We start from the raw sequence: 19,252 nt of genomic DNA, 5'->3' as shown, positions 1-19,252 counted from the left end.
AATAAAAATTGTAGTTGCAGTGGATGAGATGCCAACAATGGATTTCATAAGGCATAAGTTAAAGGATTTTGAAAGGCCAAGGTGGGGAAGAAGGATTTCTGGAAGGGTGAGTCCCAAAGGTGCGGGTTTCATCCTTTTGATGACTGCTGCGAATAATGAGTCTCTACATTGTATTTGACATGATCTCACATTTATAGATATATAAAAAGATGATTCTAGGAAATTTCGTTGGCTATCTGGGAGTTGAAAGTATGTCAAAACTTAACAAGCAATCCGTCAATTTCAAAAGTATATATGGATTATGGACCCAGAATGGCCAGCACTGTCAGACTGAAACTTTCCCTGAAATTTATTATTGAAGATTAAGTCAAGTCTATAACACGGCGTTTACCTGTCTAAGTCTATACCGTATCGAAAACTAAGTGATAACTTGACAAACAGGGCATGGAAACTTGAAACTTACCGAGAATTTGCCATTCAACTTCTTGGTAACTACCATAAGCATTAGCCTTTTCTATTTCCATTCTGAATTACAGTATTACGTTTTAAGTTTTCAACTATATAATCATGACTTACCTGATTCATTTGCTACACTTACAAACCAAAAATGTTTTCCCAAAAAGACAATTCAGGTGGACAAAAGGAAGCAACTGGAGCTGCCAGTGTAGCTGAAGGGAAAGACAAAGCAATAGATGGTGGAGGAGGGGACCAGGATGAAGCGAGAGATGGAGGCATAGCTAGTGGAGGAGGAGGAGTCCAAGATGAAGTAAGTGACAGAGGCATAGGCATAGGTGGTGGAGGTGGACATAAAGAGAAAAACAGAGACACAGGTGTTGAAGAAGGCAGAAGCAGGGTTGGCGATGTGGAAAAGGCAATGGGAGGAAAGAATTCGAGACCAATGAAAAAGGTCGAGATATTCATTGCAGTAATTGTCCAATCAACGGCTGCTGTCATTGCCATCGATTTCCTTGGCATATCTTCTGGGACCAGGGGCCTTTTAGTGGCTACATTGCTTACGAACTTAGTTGGGTTCGTATTTTGCACTGCTGCTCTCTGGCGAAGCGATACGCTACCTGAGAGTGCCAAAATTTTGGGCAATGTAGGATGTGCCACTGCTACTCTTGGGTTCATATTAATGGTGGCTATGATCCTTCCTCCCCATCTTATTTGGGTCATCGGTGTCGCTTGTCTTGCTTTACTGGTGGTCTTTGCCATATCACTCAAGTCATCCTGAACAGAAGCATTATCTCTGGCACCGCCATCAGCGTGTTGGAGTTCCTTCCGCTTGTCAAATTTAACTAACCTCCCTCTAATGCTAGGATTACAATGCTAGGATTACAATTTTTGCCGCAATTTTTGTCCTGACTTACTTGGTAGTAAGTTATGAGTAGTAGAATAAAAGTAGTGGGTCCACAACCACTTAAGAAACAAATTCTGACAAAAATTTGAGGCAAACTTTGTAGTCCTTACGTTACTCTTACTACTAACTGTATAGAGTGTCACTAACTTTTAATGTTTTAATATTTAATTTAGACAGTGAATTAGGTACTATATAAATAAATAAATAAATAATCTGAATATAAATCATTTATATCATATTTTGTGTATCACTTTATGTTTCATCAATCACAATTTATTATGTATTAATTTTTTTTAATCTTAAATATCAGTTATTTTATATAAAAAAATAAAATAAAATTATTACATGACAAGTTGTGATTGATAAAATATAAAGCAGTACATAAAAAGTGGTATAGTTAATTTGTATTCAAAAGATTCTAACAACTTCTCTTTTTTTTTCTTTTTTTTTCTCTTTTTTTTTTGGTGGGGTACAGGGCTAGGTAAATTAGAAAGTAATAGGAAGGGAGAGATTGCATTCCATCGTTTCCATGCATGTTTGTACCAATGAGAAATCATTGAACCTCATTAATGTAGTTTGGTTTGAAAAAAAAAAATGTTAAAGTTATTATTACAATATAATAATAACTTAAAATGGGTGAGACGATCTATGTAATATGGTTGACCTTTATTTTAATACAACTTTTTTTTTTTTTACTGAATTTATTTATATTTTGGCGTGCAAACAAAAATAGATGTCAATTGAGTACTATACCAACTATTTTTGTCGTGCGATGGTTCAACGAGTATCGAAATCCCTTTGATGTGAACTGCTCGAAATACCATTCTACACCAAACACACAGGTGAATATTCGAAATTTTGGTGAGGAAAAAAAAACATTAAAAAGGAAAAACAAAATGGCAAATAGTTCAGTTTGCTGCAGTCAGTGTCACGTTGTTGTTTATGAATTGAGAACAGGTAAGTATTGCGCTCGCGCAATTACTATAGATGGTTGAGATTTAAAGTTATAAAAAAAAATTAAAAAAAAAAACCTTTAAATCTCAACTATTTAATTAAAAAAAAAAAAAGAGAAAATGTAAAAAATAAAAATAGTAAACATTCGTTATGGGAGAGAGGGGGTTTTGCGTATCCAACCCTTTCTTTTGGTGGTCTTTGTTGATCGCCAACGTCTTTCTTTTTTGGAGTATTTGGAAGATAATATTATTTTAATGATAATTATTTAAAGGGTAAGTTATGTAGTTGGTTCTTATTTTTTATGCTATATTTTAATTTAGTCTATAATCTTTCAATTGTGTTAATTTTGTCTCTTAATCTTTTAGTATCGTGTCAATTTGGTCTCCATAATCTTTTAATTGTGTCAATTTGGTCTCCTAATATTTTAGTTTCGTGTCAATTTAGTTTTTATCATTATTTTTTACATGAAAATTGTTGACATAGCAAATACTCAAATAAAAAAAATTAATTTATTTCCTAAAAGGTTTATTAACAATTGCTTGCCTAAGAGCATCCACATTAAAGCTCTCAAAAGCTAAAAATGCTATTTTTTAGGATCAAATTTCAAAAAAGTACACTACAACAAAGGTATCAATGTTAAAATTTTTAACGTCTGAGCTACAGTGGACTACTATCTATGACAGTCCACTATAGCTCAAATCTTATAAATATAATAATATTTGAATACTACTTTAATTAAAATGTATGTTCTCTCTCTCTCTCTCTCTCTCCACCATTCCTCTTTTCTTCACACAAGACTCTCTCTCGCTATCTTTTCTTCTATCTCTCTCATTATCTTTAATTAATGAAACGGTAAAAAATATAAAACCTTTGATGTTTGGTATATTATAAAGTGAGTTGTTAAAATAAATAAAGTAGGTTTTTGAGATGCTAAATGCTAAATTTTTTTAGATCCTTGATAAAAAATGCTCTAAGAGCATTTACATCAATGATTCTAAAAAGTTTAACTTTTAACACCTTAAAAACTTACTCTATCTATTATACCACCCCATTTTAAAATACATTCATCATCAAAACATCTATATTTTTTACTACTTCATTTAAAATTATATAGACTACTTATTAAAATAATAAAAAACAACCACAAAAAAACCTATAGCAACCACCTTCTCCACCACCACTACCACCACTCCACCTACCATAACCACCATTGTAGCACCCACAACCCACCACAACCACCACCACCACAAGCCACAGGTACCATCATGGCAAAAACAACCCAAAAAAAAAAAAAAAAAACCCACAACCATCCACCAAAATCACACCCAACCAGCCACTACGAAAACAAGATCTCAACCACCTTCCTCTTCCACAAAATCTCAACCACACACTCACTGATAACATTCATATCCACCAACGAATCATAGCCAAGCACTCATTGGTGGCCAATCTAACCCACTAGAAGAAGAATAAAAAAATAAAGCAAAACCACAACCATTTACTAAAAAAACCAACCATCAAAACAAAATTGTAATCCAACTATCCAACTCACGCACTGATTGATCTCACCACCATGCCTCATGACCAATCTCATCATTGTGCCTCCAAATCAAACCCACAAACCACCGCCATCGTGACCCACCACTGAAACCCATTGAGATAGATTAGAAGTCACAGGAAGATCGGTTTTGGGGGGGGGGGGGGGAAGATGAATGAGAGAAATGGCAAGTCTGAAGAGAGAAAAAGGAAAGAAAAAATAAAGAGAGAAAAAAAAAAATTTTAAAGAGAAGAGAAAAAGAGAGAGAAAGTTGTAATTTCTTTTAGCTATAGCACCTTTGTTGTAATGTTTTAGTTGCAAATATAGTTACTTACTATATTTTTTTTTATTTTACCACCGCACACCTTTAATGCGATAGTCACTTTAAAAATATAAGTGTTTGTAAGGTATGGAAAGATAAGAATCTGAGTTTAAGTTTCTAAGAGGAAGTTTCATACGTATATACACTTAAATTTAGATGGAGTAGAATTTTTATTTTATATAAAAAAATAAAAAATAAAAAAAAGTTGCAAATATAGTATTTTATATATATATATATATAGTATTTTAGAATTTATATCATCTTTAATATGAATGATCGAGGAGCTTCAAACAACCAGAACCCAAGAAAATTTCCGCATCTCCCAGCTTTTGTATTTGTATTTGTTTTGTTCAGCTCAACAAGGGTGTTTTTTAGTATAGTTTCTCTTTCGAGGGTGCTTCTGATCTCACGGGTCAATATCTTGTACATCACGGTCCGTTTCTTAATTCTTGCGTATGAATCAAGCCATGCATTTCTCTATACTTGGGGAAAGTAAATCCAGTCACCATTTGTTAGTATGTGTGTCGTGTGTGTCAAGAAACTCTTTCGGCAGCTAAAAGTTAAAACCTTCACAGTAGTCAGTACTATCGCCGCGGTTCTCCGATTCTCGAATCCATAGTAAAAGTCCACAAGCAAATGAGGCGCGTTGCCCCACATGGAACAATGAAAAAACACCAGAAACACTGTTGTTGGTTGATTTCTTGACAAAGTAAATCAGCTCTAGATGGATAGAGAAATATGTTGGGCCTTTTATGTCCAGGCCCATGAGGGCAGTTTTACTGTTTATCTGGCCCATGTTCTAAAGCGTTTTAGAGGCTAAAGACCTGTTTAGTTATACACAACAAAAGGGTAGGTCAGGTCAATTAGGTTTGCAGGTCAATCGGGTTGCAATACAGGTTGGGTTGACTCGTATTTTTCAAAGGAACTTTTTTTTTTTTTTTAATAAATTACAAAAACAAATCAATAGCAACTTTTTTTTTTAAAAGAGAAAATGAATAAAATCAATCAAGGAAATAAATTGCACCTAATGCCACTTGTTAATATCCTTCCAAATCTGACAATTTTGAATATGAATAAAATTCTTTATAGTCATGAATTCATAATGACAAAGTTTTCAATGTGAATAACTCATAGGTCGATTTAACTAACAGAACTTGAAGATTATTGTGTGATTTAAATGCTCAAACAAGTGGGCCCCACTATCCCGTGTGTTTGGTAAGAGAACTCTCGTAAGGCTATTTAAATAAATAATTGTACTCATTTTAAATGAACTCTCATAAGAGAACGCATAGTAACTAGGAAGGAAAAAAAGTTAAAACTTTATGAAAAATTAATCTTGCTACAAGAGCTTACACAGCAAAAACCCAACCACGAAATACAATTGCCGGCACAAAAGATACAACATAAAAATTAAAATATCTAAATTTTGGTAGCTTTTGAGAATGAATTTGTCACAGAGAGAGAGAGAGAGAGAGAGAGAGAGAGAGAGAGAGAGAGAGAGAGAGAGGCGAAGGGACGAGGAGGAAGTTGAGAAATTGGTAGCTTTTGAGAATGAATTTGTCACAGAGAGAGAGAGAGAGAGAGAGAGAGAGAGAGAGAGAGAGAGAGAGAGAGAGGCGAAGGGACGAGGAGGAAGTTGAGAAATTCATTGCTCAATTCCTCTCTCCCGAAATCCGACCTGCAAAGCCCTCATCCAAGTACACGGATAATGTATTTTACATTTGTACATTCTCTGGTTTGATTTATTAAAAAAAAAAAAAAAAAATTCTCATGGTGGAATATAGTATATAAGAGACGATGTTTGTTGAGCTTTATTTCTGCACACTGATTTTCTTGTTTCTTTATCTTTTTATGAATGAATCTTCATTGTAGCTTAGCTCCTGTAAGTTTATAGGCTAATCAAACCAATGTAAGTTATCAAACAATTCTAAAAAGAAGGTACTAAATCTGTAAAAGGGAGGACATTGAAATTGAGTTTTTGGTGTCAAGATCAATCGAAGCCATTCATTAGTAACGTAGAAACTACTGCTTAATACCATACTGTTTTCAAAAATTTATAGTCTAGGTCTTTGGAATTGGGTGATTTTCATATTAAGATGCTCTATGCTAAACCGAGTGCATGTTACTTCATATTTTGATGAACATAGACTTTAGGGTTAGATAGTTGACTCTACTATGTTAATTTAATTTTTGGAAGGTCAAAGTAAGAAAAGTAGTCATAAGCATGATATTTTCATTAGAACTTTGTAAAAATAACATTAGAATGTTAATAAGCTGGTGCAAAAAGATTTTCAGCCGAAGAAAAAAAAATGTGCTAGAAAGCTTGGCTGGGCAATTGATCAATGGTGAAGCAGTGTGGGGGTGGGGGGAGTGCCTGTCCTTACAACGCGATAAGAATGGTGTTATCTGCTCATCTTTGACCATTTTGAGCCAGTCACGCAATGACGACTCCATTGTTTTAGGGGAAAATTACACTTTACCACCCTAAACTATGCCCTAAATTACACTTTGCTCCCTAAACTATTCAAATGTATAGTTTGCACCATAAACTATGACATTTGTTACACTTTGCACCCTAATATTAGTTTTATTGTTAAGTTGGATGGAAATATGAAATATGTGACTTGCATGTGTGTATTTTTTAAGTGGCACAAACTTAAAAGACCAAAAACCCCTCTTTCCAATCAGTTAAGAACATTTTTTTTTTTAAATCTCTCTCTCATGCATATCAGCCCCTCCCCAAATCAAAATCCCTAGAACCCTAAATTCCCAAATCAAAATCATCTTCAATACCACCACTATTCCACCACCACAACAAGTAGCTTGAAAGTTTTGTAAAAGGCATGATCTTTGTCACCTTGACAATGTAAGAAATTTGGCTTCTTTACCGGCCATCTGTTGATTGATGTTGAAATTTCCACAATACAGAATAGGCGTTGTTGAAATATATAGGTTGTTTCAAAGAACACTAATCCATACTTTGGCTGAATAGTAAAATTTTATTGTCCAAAAGTTTTAGTGCTTTGTCTTTTATTCAATGGCAGCTCTAGGAATTTTGTCCAGGGTGTTCCTTAAGAAGCATAAATTACACAATCTTATTCCCTTTTAGCCTTTAGGTAATTAGGTTTGATTCAATGTTATTAATTTCGTTCCATTCCAGTCGGAATGGCTGGAAAATACCGTGCCAGTAAACAAACCAGAACAATAATCCACCCTATTCCACTTTGAAAAAATTTCGGGACATTTCGATCTATTTTGGGTGTTTCAAGAGGTTTCGATAAATACCGGCCGAAATTCAAGATTTGGCAGCATGAAGTTTGTGCTTAAAAAAAGAAAAAAATTGTTCTTAAAACCAAAACAAATTTGCATTATGTGCACCGAAAAACCTTAAAAGAAAAAAAAAATGAAAAGAAATGAAATGAACAAAGGCACCTGTACAATAAACTATAAATTCATTTGAAATATTAATAAAATTATTAATTATTGTTGTTTAGTTGTTTCGTTAATTTGTTTGTCTTTTATAAACTATAATTTGTTGTATTGTTGTTTCATTAATTATAAAATTATTAATTGTTATTTAACCTGACATAATTTAATTTGTTTGTCTTTTATAATGTATTAGTTAATTAAATTATTAATTATTGATGTTTAGTTAATTCATTTTTTTTTTTTTTTTTACTAACTACTAGCTGTCTAGCACACATCCCATTGTGCATTAGCACACACTAGCATACACCCCATGTGCACGCACACCCCTGTCTTTGCATGCCTTTACTTCCCCAATTCAAATATCCCACCCCACATCACACGACCCCATGGCCCCATCTACCCTCACTCAATAGACAAGATTCACACAAGAGAAGCCAATCAGATAAATTCACAAATCACAATATACTAAAAGACAAACTCACCAACACCAACTGACCAACACAGTGACACACCAATGGATAAAGTAAAAAAAAAAAAAATAGGGGCAAATAAATTGAATAATTATAAAGACTTAAAAGAGAGAGAATCAGTTCAAAAAGAAAGAGAGAGAATTAGATAAAGACTTAGAGAAAGAGAGAGAGAGAGAGAGTCTCATTTCAGACTTTTAGTAACTCAGTTCAAGAGAATTAAGAACTCTCTCTCAGACCACAGTCCACACTCCACAACAAAACCCAAAGATTAAGAGAGAAAAAGAGAGAGAAGTAAAGTGTAAAATACCTTGAAGAAGGCCTAAGGGGTAGCGCCACAGGCCGCGGTAGCACATCAAGGCGTCAGAGGCAAGGAAGGATTCAAGGCCAAGCGTCGGCGTTGCAAGCTTTGATCCAATCGGACTGATTTCCGATCTTCGATGCCCGATCCAAGCTCTGTTGCTCAAGTTTCAGGTGGAGGTGCCGTCGCCATGTCATGCCTATGTTCTTGATGATAAGGTTTCAGGCAGAGGCGTAAGGCGTTGTTGATGAGGTTTTTTTTTCTTTGGGTTAGGTAAGGTTTCTAATTTTAGGTTTTGCTTTAGCTTTACCATTTAATGATTGATGAATCGGCGAACGTGTTTCGTATTGGGTTTTGGTTGTTGTTGTTGTTTTTTTTTTTGAGAATACGTTTGGGTTGGGCCTGTTGGGTATTTAGTTAATAATTATTTTGATTTAAAAATCTGATTGGGGTCAGTTTTGTTTAGGATTGATGTTAGGCTTTTTTTTTTTTGGGCTTGCTTTGTTACAAGTTTTTTTTTCTTCAGATTCTCTGTTACAATTTTTTATTTTTTAGATTTGAGTTCAAAATTTGTTTGCCATAAAAATTTTGAGGGTGTTCCTGATTTTGCTTGAGGGTAAACAAATAAAAAAATTTAAATTATTATATATAAATTTTTTTTTTTCAAGTCAGGGTGTTCCTGGGAACACCCTGACTTCAACGTGGCGTCGCCATTGCTTCTTGTCAATTCGTTTCTTTGTAAAAGTACTTGACACAATTGCAGGATTTGTTTCCACAAATAACTGCAATTGTCAACAAGAGAAGAGGGAATATAATTTATCATCTGAGTTGGAAAAAATTCAAACACTTTTATATCTACTGATTCCGTTCATGCATTTGTTATATTTGACTATTTTCAGCCAAAATAGAAAAGACTATTATCTGAAAAACTATCTCTCAGCGGTTTTTAGAGCAACCACATCAGTTCGTCCAAATTTTCTATCTATTTTGCAAGAAAAAATCTATTTTTTCTATTTTACACATCCACTTTTACAAAACACATATATCAGTTGATCTATTTTACACATTTATTCTATAAAATATTTTCAACAAAACTAAACTGTCTAAGAGGGCGTGGATGAATTTGGTCACCTTAGACACTTTACATCGGTATTGTGATGGACCAGAGCCAACTAAAGCCGCCCATAGCTACGACCTTCAAGTTCGTCAACATAAGTCCATCACCCTACCCTATATATTTTTTTTCTTTTTCTTTGTTTTTTCTCTATTTTTTTACTCTAGACATCCGTCCACCTTTGTGTAGAGATGAACACTTCTAGGAGAAAGGCCTACATTAAGCAGCAAGCTGCTTTGAAGAAACAAGCAGAAGGTCAGCCTTGTAAAGGGACGGGTTCATCCAACCCGTCTATTAAGAGGAAACAACCAGAGAAGACTAACCATCTTCTGAAGAAGCCCAAAACTGACCTTGAACCGGTCGTGGGGTTGAAAGCTGAAACAAAGAAGACTGTCACTTTGTGTGGCTCAGGAAAGAGTAAGGGACTCATGACAGGCTCTATCCCTGTCATAGAAAAATGACCCGTCCTCCTCCATGAAGATTCTAAGTATGCGTTGGAGCAGCTTTCATCCATCATCATAGCTAATGATTATGAGGACTTAAGCAACCACGCAACGGAAGTCATGGGGGAGACAGGGCTCTTTAGCATTGCTCAGGTAACTACTTCTGTTTACTTTCTCTTTTCCTTCCCTTCAATTTGCCTTGTTACTAACCCTTCTATCTTCAGGCCATGTTAATGATGAAGGGGTTGATGGGTCGTTGCCTAAACCACGAGACGACATTGGACCATATAAGGGTGAAGGCGAGGTCAATGGAGGACGAGCTAGCTTAATTGAAAGCCTGGAAGATGATCTAGGAAAAGAAGCTTGCTCTGTTAGAGGAAGCTAGGGGCAAGCTGGATAAACAGGCGGAGTTGTTGAGGCAGGTCTTAGAGGATAAGAAGAAAGAAATCAGAGACACCAAGGACCAGCTCCGTCAGGAAAAGGAAGAACCGATACATGAGTACCGTGACTTCGACGCCATTCTGGCAGAGCTCAAGGGCTCCTTTGCTGAAGGCTTTGACGACTACCTCCGTCAAGTCAAAACATCTTTTCCAGACCTGGACTTATCTAATGTCACTATTGATGCCCAGGCCTAGACATCAATGCAGCCCGTCTACTCCGAGAGCATGAATGAACTATTCACTGATGATGCCCCTATTGACGACCCTCGCCACAACAGAGAGACTACATTGGAAAGCCAAATTAAACCCGTCGTGGATAGCCCCTATCATCTTGATGTCCAACTTGTGAAAGAAAAAGATGAAAATACTCCCGTCCAGCAGTAGTTCTTTTTTTTTAATAATGGTGAAAATGTAAAAATTTTGTAGAACATTCATGTTTAATTTATCCTTTGCTTTCTGTATCTAGACTTCTCCCTTTTTGGGCTTTTGTAATATATTGATTACTTGCTTTATTTTATTCGTCTACTTTTATTTCCTGTAAATAAATCTGTTTAATTTATGGTCATATAAATATAACTCATCTTCTCAAGATGAATCCGTCTACCTTGTAGGTGTAAGCAAAAGTTTTTGAGCCTGACGGGATTAAGTCATCCCTTGGGATGACCCATCCGTTGCATGGACTTGTCAAATACTCTTTCAACCTAAGTCCGTCCACATTATGGACTTCAAGTTGAACCAAACTACTTCTATGAATTGATGAACCCATCCTTTTATGGACCTACCATTTAGCCATTATGTAGGGATGAGGCCCATTCACTTGGTGGGCTTAAATCCATCCATTTTATGTACTGATAATAGTCATTAATTTAACTCGTATACTTAATGACACGCGTCCACTTTTGTGGACTTGAGTCCGACCACTTTATTCTGATCATCCTCTTGGATGAACCCATCCTTTTATGGACCTTATACTTTTCCGATCATCCCCATGGATGAACTCGTCCTATTATGGACTATTTTATTCTGTAGTTGAGCCTGTCCGTTATATGGACTACAGTCTAATGCGTGGTAGAGTCTATCCACTCTATGGACTAGACTTTATTCTAACGCGTGGTAGAGTCTGTCAACTTTATGGACGGAATAAGTTTTTTAAATCATCCTTATAGAATGGATCTGTCCACTTTGTGGACACGTGATTGAATCCGTCCACTTTATGGACGTTATAATTTTTCAAATCACCCTTTTAGGATGAATCTGTCTGTTGTGGACTTAGATGTAGGGATGTAGATAGCATACGCGTGGTGTTTCTGAATAACTCCTCTTATTATGTGACAAAACATGCGTAAATTTGTTCTTAGAAAAAAACTTGCCCTTGTGTTTTACCTTGGAGTTGTAGTGCTTGGCCATAAGATTCTGGTACCATGCTAATCTCTGCTCAGCTGTTGGTTTTGCTTCGTCCACCAAATCAAGCTACAGGCGCATAGCTTCATCATGCTTGCTTTCGTTATGATTCCCTACCTTGTAGCTTGTAAGTCCTACTTCCGCTAAGATGACTGCCTCACTTCCGTATGCTAATTGAAACGGGGTTTCCCTTGTAGGCGTCCTCGCCGTTGTCCTGTATGCCCACAAAACACTTGGTAGTTTGTCTAACCATATACTCTTTGCCCCCTCGAGCTAAGTCTTGATGATTTTGAGCAAGGATTTGTTCGTGACCGCAACTTGCCCATTGGTTTGAGGGTGGGTGGGTGATGAGTAATAGTTCTTGATCCTTAATTGTGAGTAAAAGTCTTAAAATGCGTCATTGTCGAACTGCTTCCCGTTGTCAGAGACCAATACCCTAGGTATACCATACTTGCAAATGATGTTTTTCCATACAAAACTTCGCACATTCTTCTCAGTGATGGTGGCCAGGGCTTTCGCTTCTACCCACTTTGTGAAGTAGTTAATACTGACTACTAGGAACTTCAATTGTCTAGCCGCTGTTGGGAATAGGCCCATGATATCCAATCCCCATTGAGCGAACGGCCATGGGACTATCATTGGGGTGAGCTCCTCTATTGGTTGCCATATGAGGTTGCCAAATCTTTGACACTTGTTGCAAGCTTTGACATATGCATGGGCATCCCTCTACATAGTTGGCCAATAGTATTCCACTCGGATTAATTTATGTACCAACGACCGTGACCCAAAGTGGTTTCCGCAAACTTCTTTGTGGACTTCTCTCATGACAAAGTCTGCTTCCTCGGGGACGAGACATCTCAAGTACAGTCGGGAGAAGCCCTTTTTGTAAAGAGCGTCTTTAATTATAACGAAGTGAGCAGCTTGAACCTTCAATTTTCTGGCAGCACGCCGTCCTTCAGGTAGGAGGTTATTGGTGTTGTCCAATAGTCTTCAAATCCTACCTCCTGCACACTGATGCTATCTATTAGTGGTGAAATTTGAATGAAAGACAGTACCTGACTGAGGGCAATCACAAGCTTTGCAGCCTTGGCGAGACAGTCGGCTGACTCGTTTTCCTCCCTAGGGATTTGAACGAACTTCGCTTGGAGGTCGTTCACCCAATCCTTCACCTGCTCTAGGTACTTTCTCATCCGTTCGCCCATGCATTCACAGTCACTATTTACTTGGCTTGCGACCACCTGAGAATCGCAATACATGATCACATTTGTAGCTCCTGCTGCTTTTGCTAAATCGAGTCCTACTATTAGGGCCTCATACTTTGCTTCGTTATTGGTAGTAGGAAATTCGAGCCGGATCATGCATTCGATCTTGTCTCCTTCTGGAGAGTAGAGCACTATACCAACTTCGCCTACTCGTTTATTGGACAATCCATCAATGTGGATACTCCACTATGACTGTGCATCTGCACCTGGTCTTCTGCGTTGGTGAATTCTGTGATGAAATCAGCGATGACCTGTCTTTTCATTGCTGTTAGCGAGCGGTACTGTATGTCGAACTCACTTAATTCAATGGTACATAATGCCACCCGTCCAGCTGCTTCAGGGCTGGAAATATGGCTTGAGTTTATGAGCTACAGTCACTAATGTGAAGGCAAGCTTCTCCATCGGGATGGTACCTTTCTTCTGCACCACGGAGTGCCCTGCTAGTGTAGTACATAGGCTTCTGTACCATATCTTCTTCCTTGACTAAGGCTGCTCTGATTGCTGCCTGGGAAACAGCCAGATAGAGGAATAGTTCTTCCCCGGGTTTGGAGGGAATTAGAAACGGTAGGGAGGCGAGGTATGCTTTAGGTCTTCGAATGCCTGTTGACATTCGATTGTCTATTCAAATGACTTTTTCAACATGCGGAAGAAATGTAGGCACTTATTCGTTGCTCTTAAGACGAATCTGTTCAGTGCAGCAACCTTTTCGTTCAGGCTTTGCACCTCCTTAATGTTTGTCGGCGGTGTCATCTCCATTATTACCCGTATCTTGTCTGGGTTGATCTCAATACCTCTTTGGGATATCATGAACCCCAACAATTTTCCTGCCGTCACCCTGAACGCACACTTGCTTGGATTGAGCTTCATGTTATAAGACCAAAGTGTGTCAAAGGTTTCTTGGAGGTCAGTCAATTGGTCATCCTCCCGTATGCTTTTTACCAGCATGTCGTCCATATAGACTTGCACATTCCTTCCAATCTGGTGTGTGAACATTCGGTTCATCAACCTTTGATACATAACCCCCGTATTCTTAAGTCCAAATGGAATCACTTTATAACAGAAGAGACCTTGACTGGTGACAAATGAAGTTTTCTCTTGATTGGCCTCGTCCAGCTTGATCTGGTTATAACCAAAGAATGCGTTCATGAAACTTAGCAGATGGTGCCTTGCTGTTATGTCCACCAAGATGTTAATCCGTGGGAAAGGATAGCTGTCCTTGGGGTAGGCCCTGTTTTGATCCATGAAATCCACCCACATCATCCACTTTCTGTTGGCTTTCTTAACCATCACCATGTTAGCTACCAATCAGGGTAGTACACTTCTCAAATGAAATCTGCTTCCTGTACCTTTCGAACTTCTTTTAATATGGCCTTGTCATGCTCTTGCGCAAACACCCTCTTTTTCTGTCAGATGGGGAAGAAGGAAGGTGACACATTTAACCTGTGGACTATGATGGATGGATCGATTCCGGGCATGTCCTCACGGCCCCAAGCGAACACGTCTTGGTTTTCTTTAAGAAACATCGTTAGTGCTTGGCGAATTGGCGGGCCAGCCAGGGTACCGATCTTGGTTATTCGTTTAGGTTGAGAGTCATCAAGGAGTAATTCTTCCAATCGTTCCACTAGTTCCCCCATCGTTTGTTGTTCTTCTACATACATAGCCTGCACATGATCGTCCATTTCCAACATGGCAATGTAGCATTCACGCGTTGATACTTGATCCCTTTTGTAATTCTCCTACCTCGTACTATGTGGGGAACTTGATCATCAAATGGTAAGTTAAAGTTGTAGCTTTCCATGAATTTAAAGTGGGACGACCCAATATTGCGTTGTAAGTGGATGAACAGTCGACAACCAGGAACATGACATCCCTTGTGATTTGTTGTGGGTAATCTCCAACTATTACGGACAAGGTGACTGCTCTTAAGGGGTGTACCCTTGTTCCTCCGAATCCGACAAGTGGTGTGTTAATAAGTACCAGCCGTTCCCTATCTATCCTCATCTGCTAGAACGCCGGGTAGCAGAAGATGTCGGTAGAGCTCCTATTATCCACCAGGACTCGAGATGTTGTAGGCCCCTATCCGAATGTTGACCACAAGCACATCGTTGTGAGGGTGGTGGAGGCGCCTGGCATCTTCCTCTATAAACCCAATAACAGGGTTGTTGATCCGTGCCATCTTTGGGACGAATCTGGTCAACGGGATATTCTGGACCATCTATAGGTATGTTTTGCGTGCCTTCTTGGACAAGCCAGATGCCATGGTTCCTTTTACGATCATCCTTATGTCCCCTAGTGGGAGTTTAGGACGCTTGTTTTCTCTCTGTGCGGGTGTTTCTTGGGGCTAATCCGTCCTTTCCTTACTGATGAACCTTTGCAACTTCCCTTGCCTGATAAGAGCTTCTATTTATTACTTCAAGTCATAGCATTTGAACGTGTCGTGGCTGTGATCGTAGTGGAAATGACAGTACTTGTCTCTAAACCTCCTGCTGGGGTCTCCCTTCAACTTGCTAGGGAATGTCAGGGCTCCTTCATCCTTAATTTGCATTAGGACTTGATCAATTTGGGTGTTCAGAGGGGTGAAGCTTGTGAATTTCTCGATTGGAGGCTTGAAGCGTTTATCTTCGCTTTTATCTCCTGTCCTGGCCATCTTTTGGCCCCTATCTTGCTGTGAGTCCTCATGCCTTTCTCTCTTTCTCGGCTTCTCTTCGCGAGCTAGTAGCGCATCCTTCTCGTTCATGTATTTAGTGGCCCTGTAGAGCACATTCGACATGGTTTATGGGTCATTCTTATATAAGGAAAACAGAAACTTACCCTTTCGCAGCCCATTTGTGAACGCGGCAATGAGTATCTTATCGTTGGCTTCATCGATTGAGAGTGCCTCCTTATTAAAGCGAGCTATGTAAGACCTTAGCGTCTCATCCTCCTGTTGCTTAATGCTCATCAAGCATGCAGTTGACTTCTTATATTTGTGTCCTTCGATGAAGTGTGAGGCAAATTGAGCACTTAACTCCTTAAAGGTACCGATGGAGCCGAGTGTCAACCTACTAAACCAAACCCTCACGGGACCCATTAAGGTTGTAAGGAAGGTCCTGCATATGATCTCGTTCACTACTTCTTGTAGGTGCATTAGTGTCTTAAAAGACTCCAAGTGATCCAACGAATCCTTCAATCCGTCATAGCTCTCCACCTGCAGCATACGGAACTTTGATGGAAGGGGGAATGAATTGACGTTCGCTATGAATGATGAGTCCATTCAATGGACCAAGTCATCAAGGTTGCTAGATACCCGTCCTTTAAGGGCGTTAATCATAAAGTCCATTCGCTCCTTCATCATTTGCATCACCGCAACCATGTGAGGTGGAATTGAGTTTGCAGTAGATGGTCAGCTTATATCCTGCTGCCCTGGTCTGCTTGGGGTGTTGCTACCTTCCGGCCCTTCTTAGTCCCTTTTTCTCACCGCTGCTAGCTTCTTGGTCCTCTCCTGAGTATTCAACCCCACGTTCTTTTGGCACAGCTGCTCCTCTAAATCATGGTTTTGCTTGGTGAGGCGCTCCACCGTGGCAGCAAGGGTCTGCACCTGTCTTTCAAGGGCAGTAGTGCGTGGCACTTTGTTGTTGTTGTTGGTTGCCATTGAACAAGTAAGCACCATGCAACTTTTTATCCAGAAAGTAGTAGTTTTGCTTATACCAATTTCCCACAGACGGCGCCAACTGATGATGCCAAAAAATCGTCAATTAGTTGCATGATCCTTGCGTATTTGATACAACACCTGCACAACACAGAACAAGATGACCTTAAGAGAGCACCAGTGTGGTACCGGCCAAAGACCCTCCGAAGGCTAAATTAGAAAAGTTTTCATAACCCTAGAGTGCCAGAGTTGGTGTGAATTATTTGTACCTTGTTTTCTGAGAGCCTTCGGGATTTTATAGTGTGTAGAACCGACCTCTGTTTCTTGCATAAGAAGGCATTTCCTTATGGATAAGATCATCATTAATGGGCATATTACGGGATTCTCCTCATGTTAGGATTCTATTCATATTAGGACACTATCGACTACAGTTAATCGTGGGATGCAAGTTGTTTCCTGTTAGGATTACTTGGAGGTTACTTAAACCATGTGGGTGCCACGCGGCGTTGAGATCCGTTCACCTTGTGTCTGTGCATCTTGGATCTGTCCACTGTTAGCCCACTGGTCTAGCACCGTCAGGTTTATTTAAATGGACTCGTCATTCGTAATTTTACCCTCTTCAGATATATAATAGCATGTCTTGTCCCCAAAGAAAACAAGAGAGTAAAGACAAAAGTTGAAAAATCTAAAAGTACACGTTCAAATAATGATGATGATAATTGATTCCAGTTAATTATAAATATAATTATATGGGAATGCAATGCCTAGTTTTCATTACTTGTCTAACTTGAATTCCTTGTAGAAATGTTATAAATAAATCTAAGTCTTGGTTTTAGATAAAAATTCTAAGCAAACTAAAGAAATAGTATTGAAGATGGATGTAGAGTTCTCTGTACCAGCCCAGCGTTCAAGCGAAGAAAAGGATGAATTTCAACGTAGTGTTAAAAAGTTTAAAGAAAACAATGGTGCAAGAAGCTTCTTGCCACCTAGAAAGCTAGTGAGTTACAAAGACAGTCTCGTGGGAGACATCCATGGAGCGTATGAGCAGGCTTTTAAGTTCAGTAAGGATTGGGAGGAAGATTATGAATCGGAGACTGAGATGGAGCCTTTAAGAGAAGGTATGGCTGAGGTCAAACTCTCCAAAGAAACAAAAGCTCGAATTAGAGCGCCTTGGTTGAGAGCTTTGATAGTGAAAGTGTATGGTAGATCCGTTGGTTTTCACTACCTCACTTTCAAGATCAATGCTTTGTGGAAACCGACGGCAAAGATGGACTGTGTGACCTTGGGTAAAGGCTTTTTTCTAGTTTGTTTCAACAACAGCGATGATTATGACTACGTACTTCGGGGAGGCCTATGGTTTATTGGAGAATATTTTCTTGCAATTAAGCCATGGGAGCCTTATTTTACTGCTTCTGAAGCTAAGCTCATGTCGGTGGCAGTTTGGGTTAGATTACCTGAACTACCAATTGAATTTTATGATGCTTCTGTGCTGGGAGAAATTGGAAGTGTTATTGGTCCGGTATTATGCATCGATTCCTACACAGCTTCGGAGACAAGAGGAGGTTATGCAAGACTTTGTGTCCAAATAGACCTAGAGAAACCGCTTATCAGCTCTATCCATGTGGGAAGACTAGTCCAAAAAGTGCTCTATGAAGGTATTTCTTCCCTCTATTTTTGTTGCAGTAAGCTTGGACATAAACAGGAAAGCCGTAGTCTGAAAGTGAAGGAGCCAAATAGAGATGACGTGGCTGGAGCTTCATTGAAAACTAATGAAGCCAGTGGGAAAGTCCAGCCCAAATCGAACTATGGGCCTTGGATGGTTGTCACAAGGAAGAAAAAGAATCCAGGTAGGATAGGAAAGGCTAGTGGGCCAATCAAGACTAATACCGCTACTCAAGTTGAACTTAAGGGCAATTTGGACCTTTCTTGAGCTTCAGTACATGTGGAAGCAAGTGAGGATCTTAATAAATCAGTCCATAATGATTCGGCTGATTCAAATAGTGAGACACGACGTGTTATGGCAGGCCTAAACACGCAGAGTACTCTTGAGATGCGAAAAGATTATGTGATGGAGGATTGCCTTGAAAACCCAAGTGCTGGGTGTCAGCTGGATCCGAGGCATATTTCAAGGAACAAAAGGAAAGCCATTGCAAAAAACAAAGGTAAAGGAAGTAAGGGTTTGGGTATTAGAAACTCAAAAAATTCAAAAAGCCATAAACGGCTTCCTAACAGTACCGAGGGAAAAAGTGGGCTGCTACTGCTTTCAAAAGAGTTGAAGAGTGACAACCAAGTTGAGAATGGAGAGATTTTCATAGGGCTAACACCACTGCCAAGATTCGGGTGGACAATCTGGTACAAGAATCGAGTGGTGGCTATCCCAAAGGAGATAATAGCTCAAATAAGAGCGACGCCAACGGAAACACTGGGATGGTTCCAGGAAGAACTAAGACAGGCGTGGAAGCGTCTGTTTCCCATAGCACTAGAAAGTATTAGTTTGGGGGATCTTCCATTGGAGCACAAGGCATAGGCTTTCACACCCAATCTGTGGTGGAACTTCCTCACAGATGTGCCAGGGATCTTATGCAAAGCATCAA

General features: G+C 38.9%; 1 protein-coding gene across 1 annotated transcript; it reads left to right on the top strand.

Moving 5' to 3' along the window:
• The first annotated feature begins 17,532 nt into the window (after positions 1-17,532).
• Positions 17,533-18,588, top strand: LOC112021166 (uncharacterized). The gene has a single exon (XM_024053735.1). The coding sequence runs from the start codon at positions 17,533-17,535 to the stop codon at positions 18,586-18,588; it is 1,056 nt and encodes a 351-aa protein (XP_023909503.1).
• The last annotated feature ends 664 nt before the right edge of the window (positions 18,589-19,252 follow it).

Source organism: Quercus suber, unplaced genomic scaffold (assembly GCF_002906115.3).
Source record: "Quercus suber isolate HL8 unplaced genomic scaffold, Cork oak 2.0 scaffold_16, whole genome shotgun sequence".
Lineage (NCBI taxonomy): Eukaryota > Viridiplantae > Streptophyta > Magnoliopsida > Fagales > Fagaceae > Quercus > Quercus suber.
The sequence above is the reverse complement of the archived record's forward strand: the minus strand, read 5'-3'. Positions and strand labels throughout refer to the sequence as shown.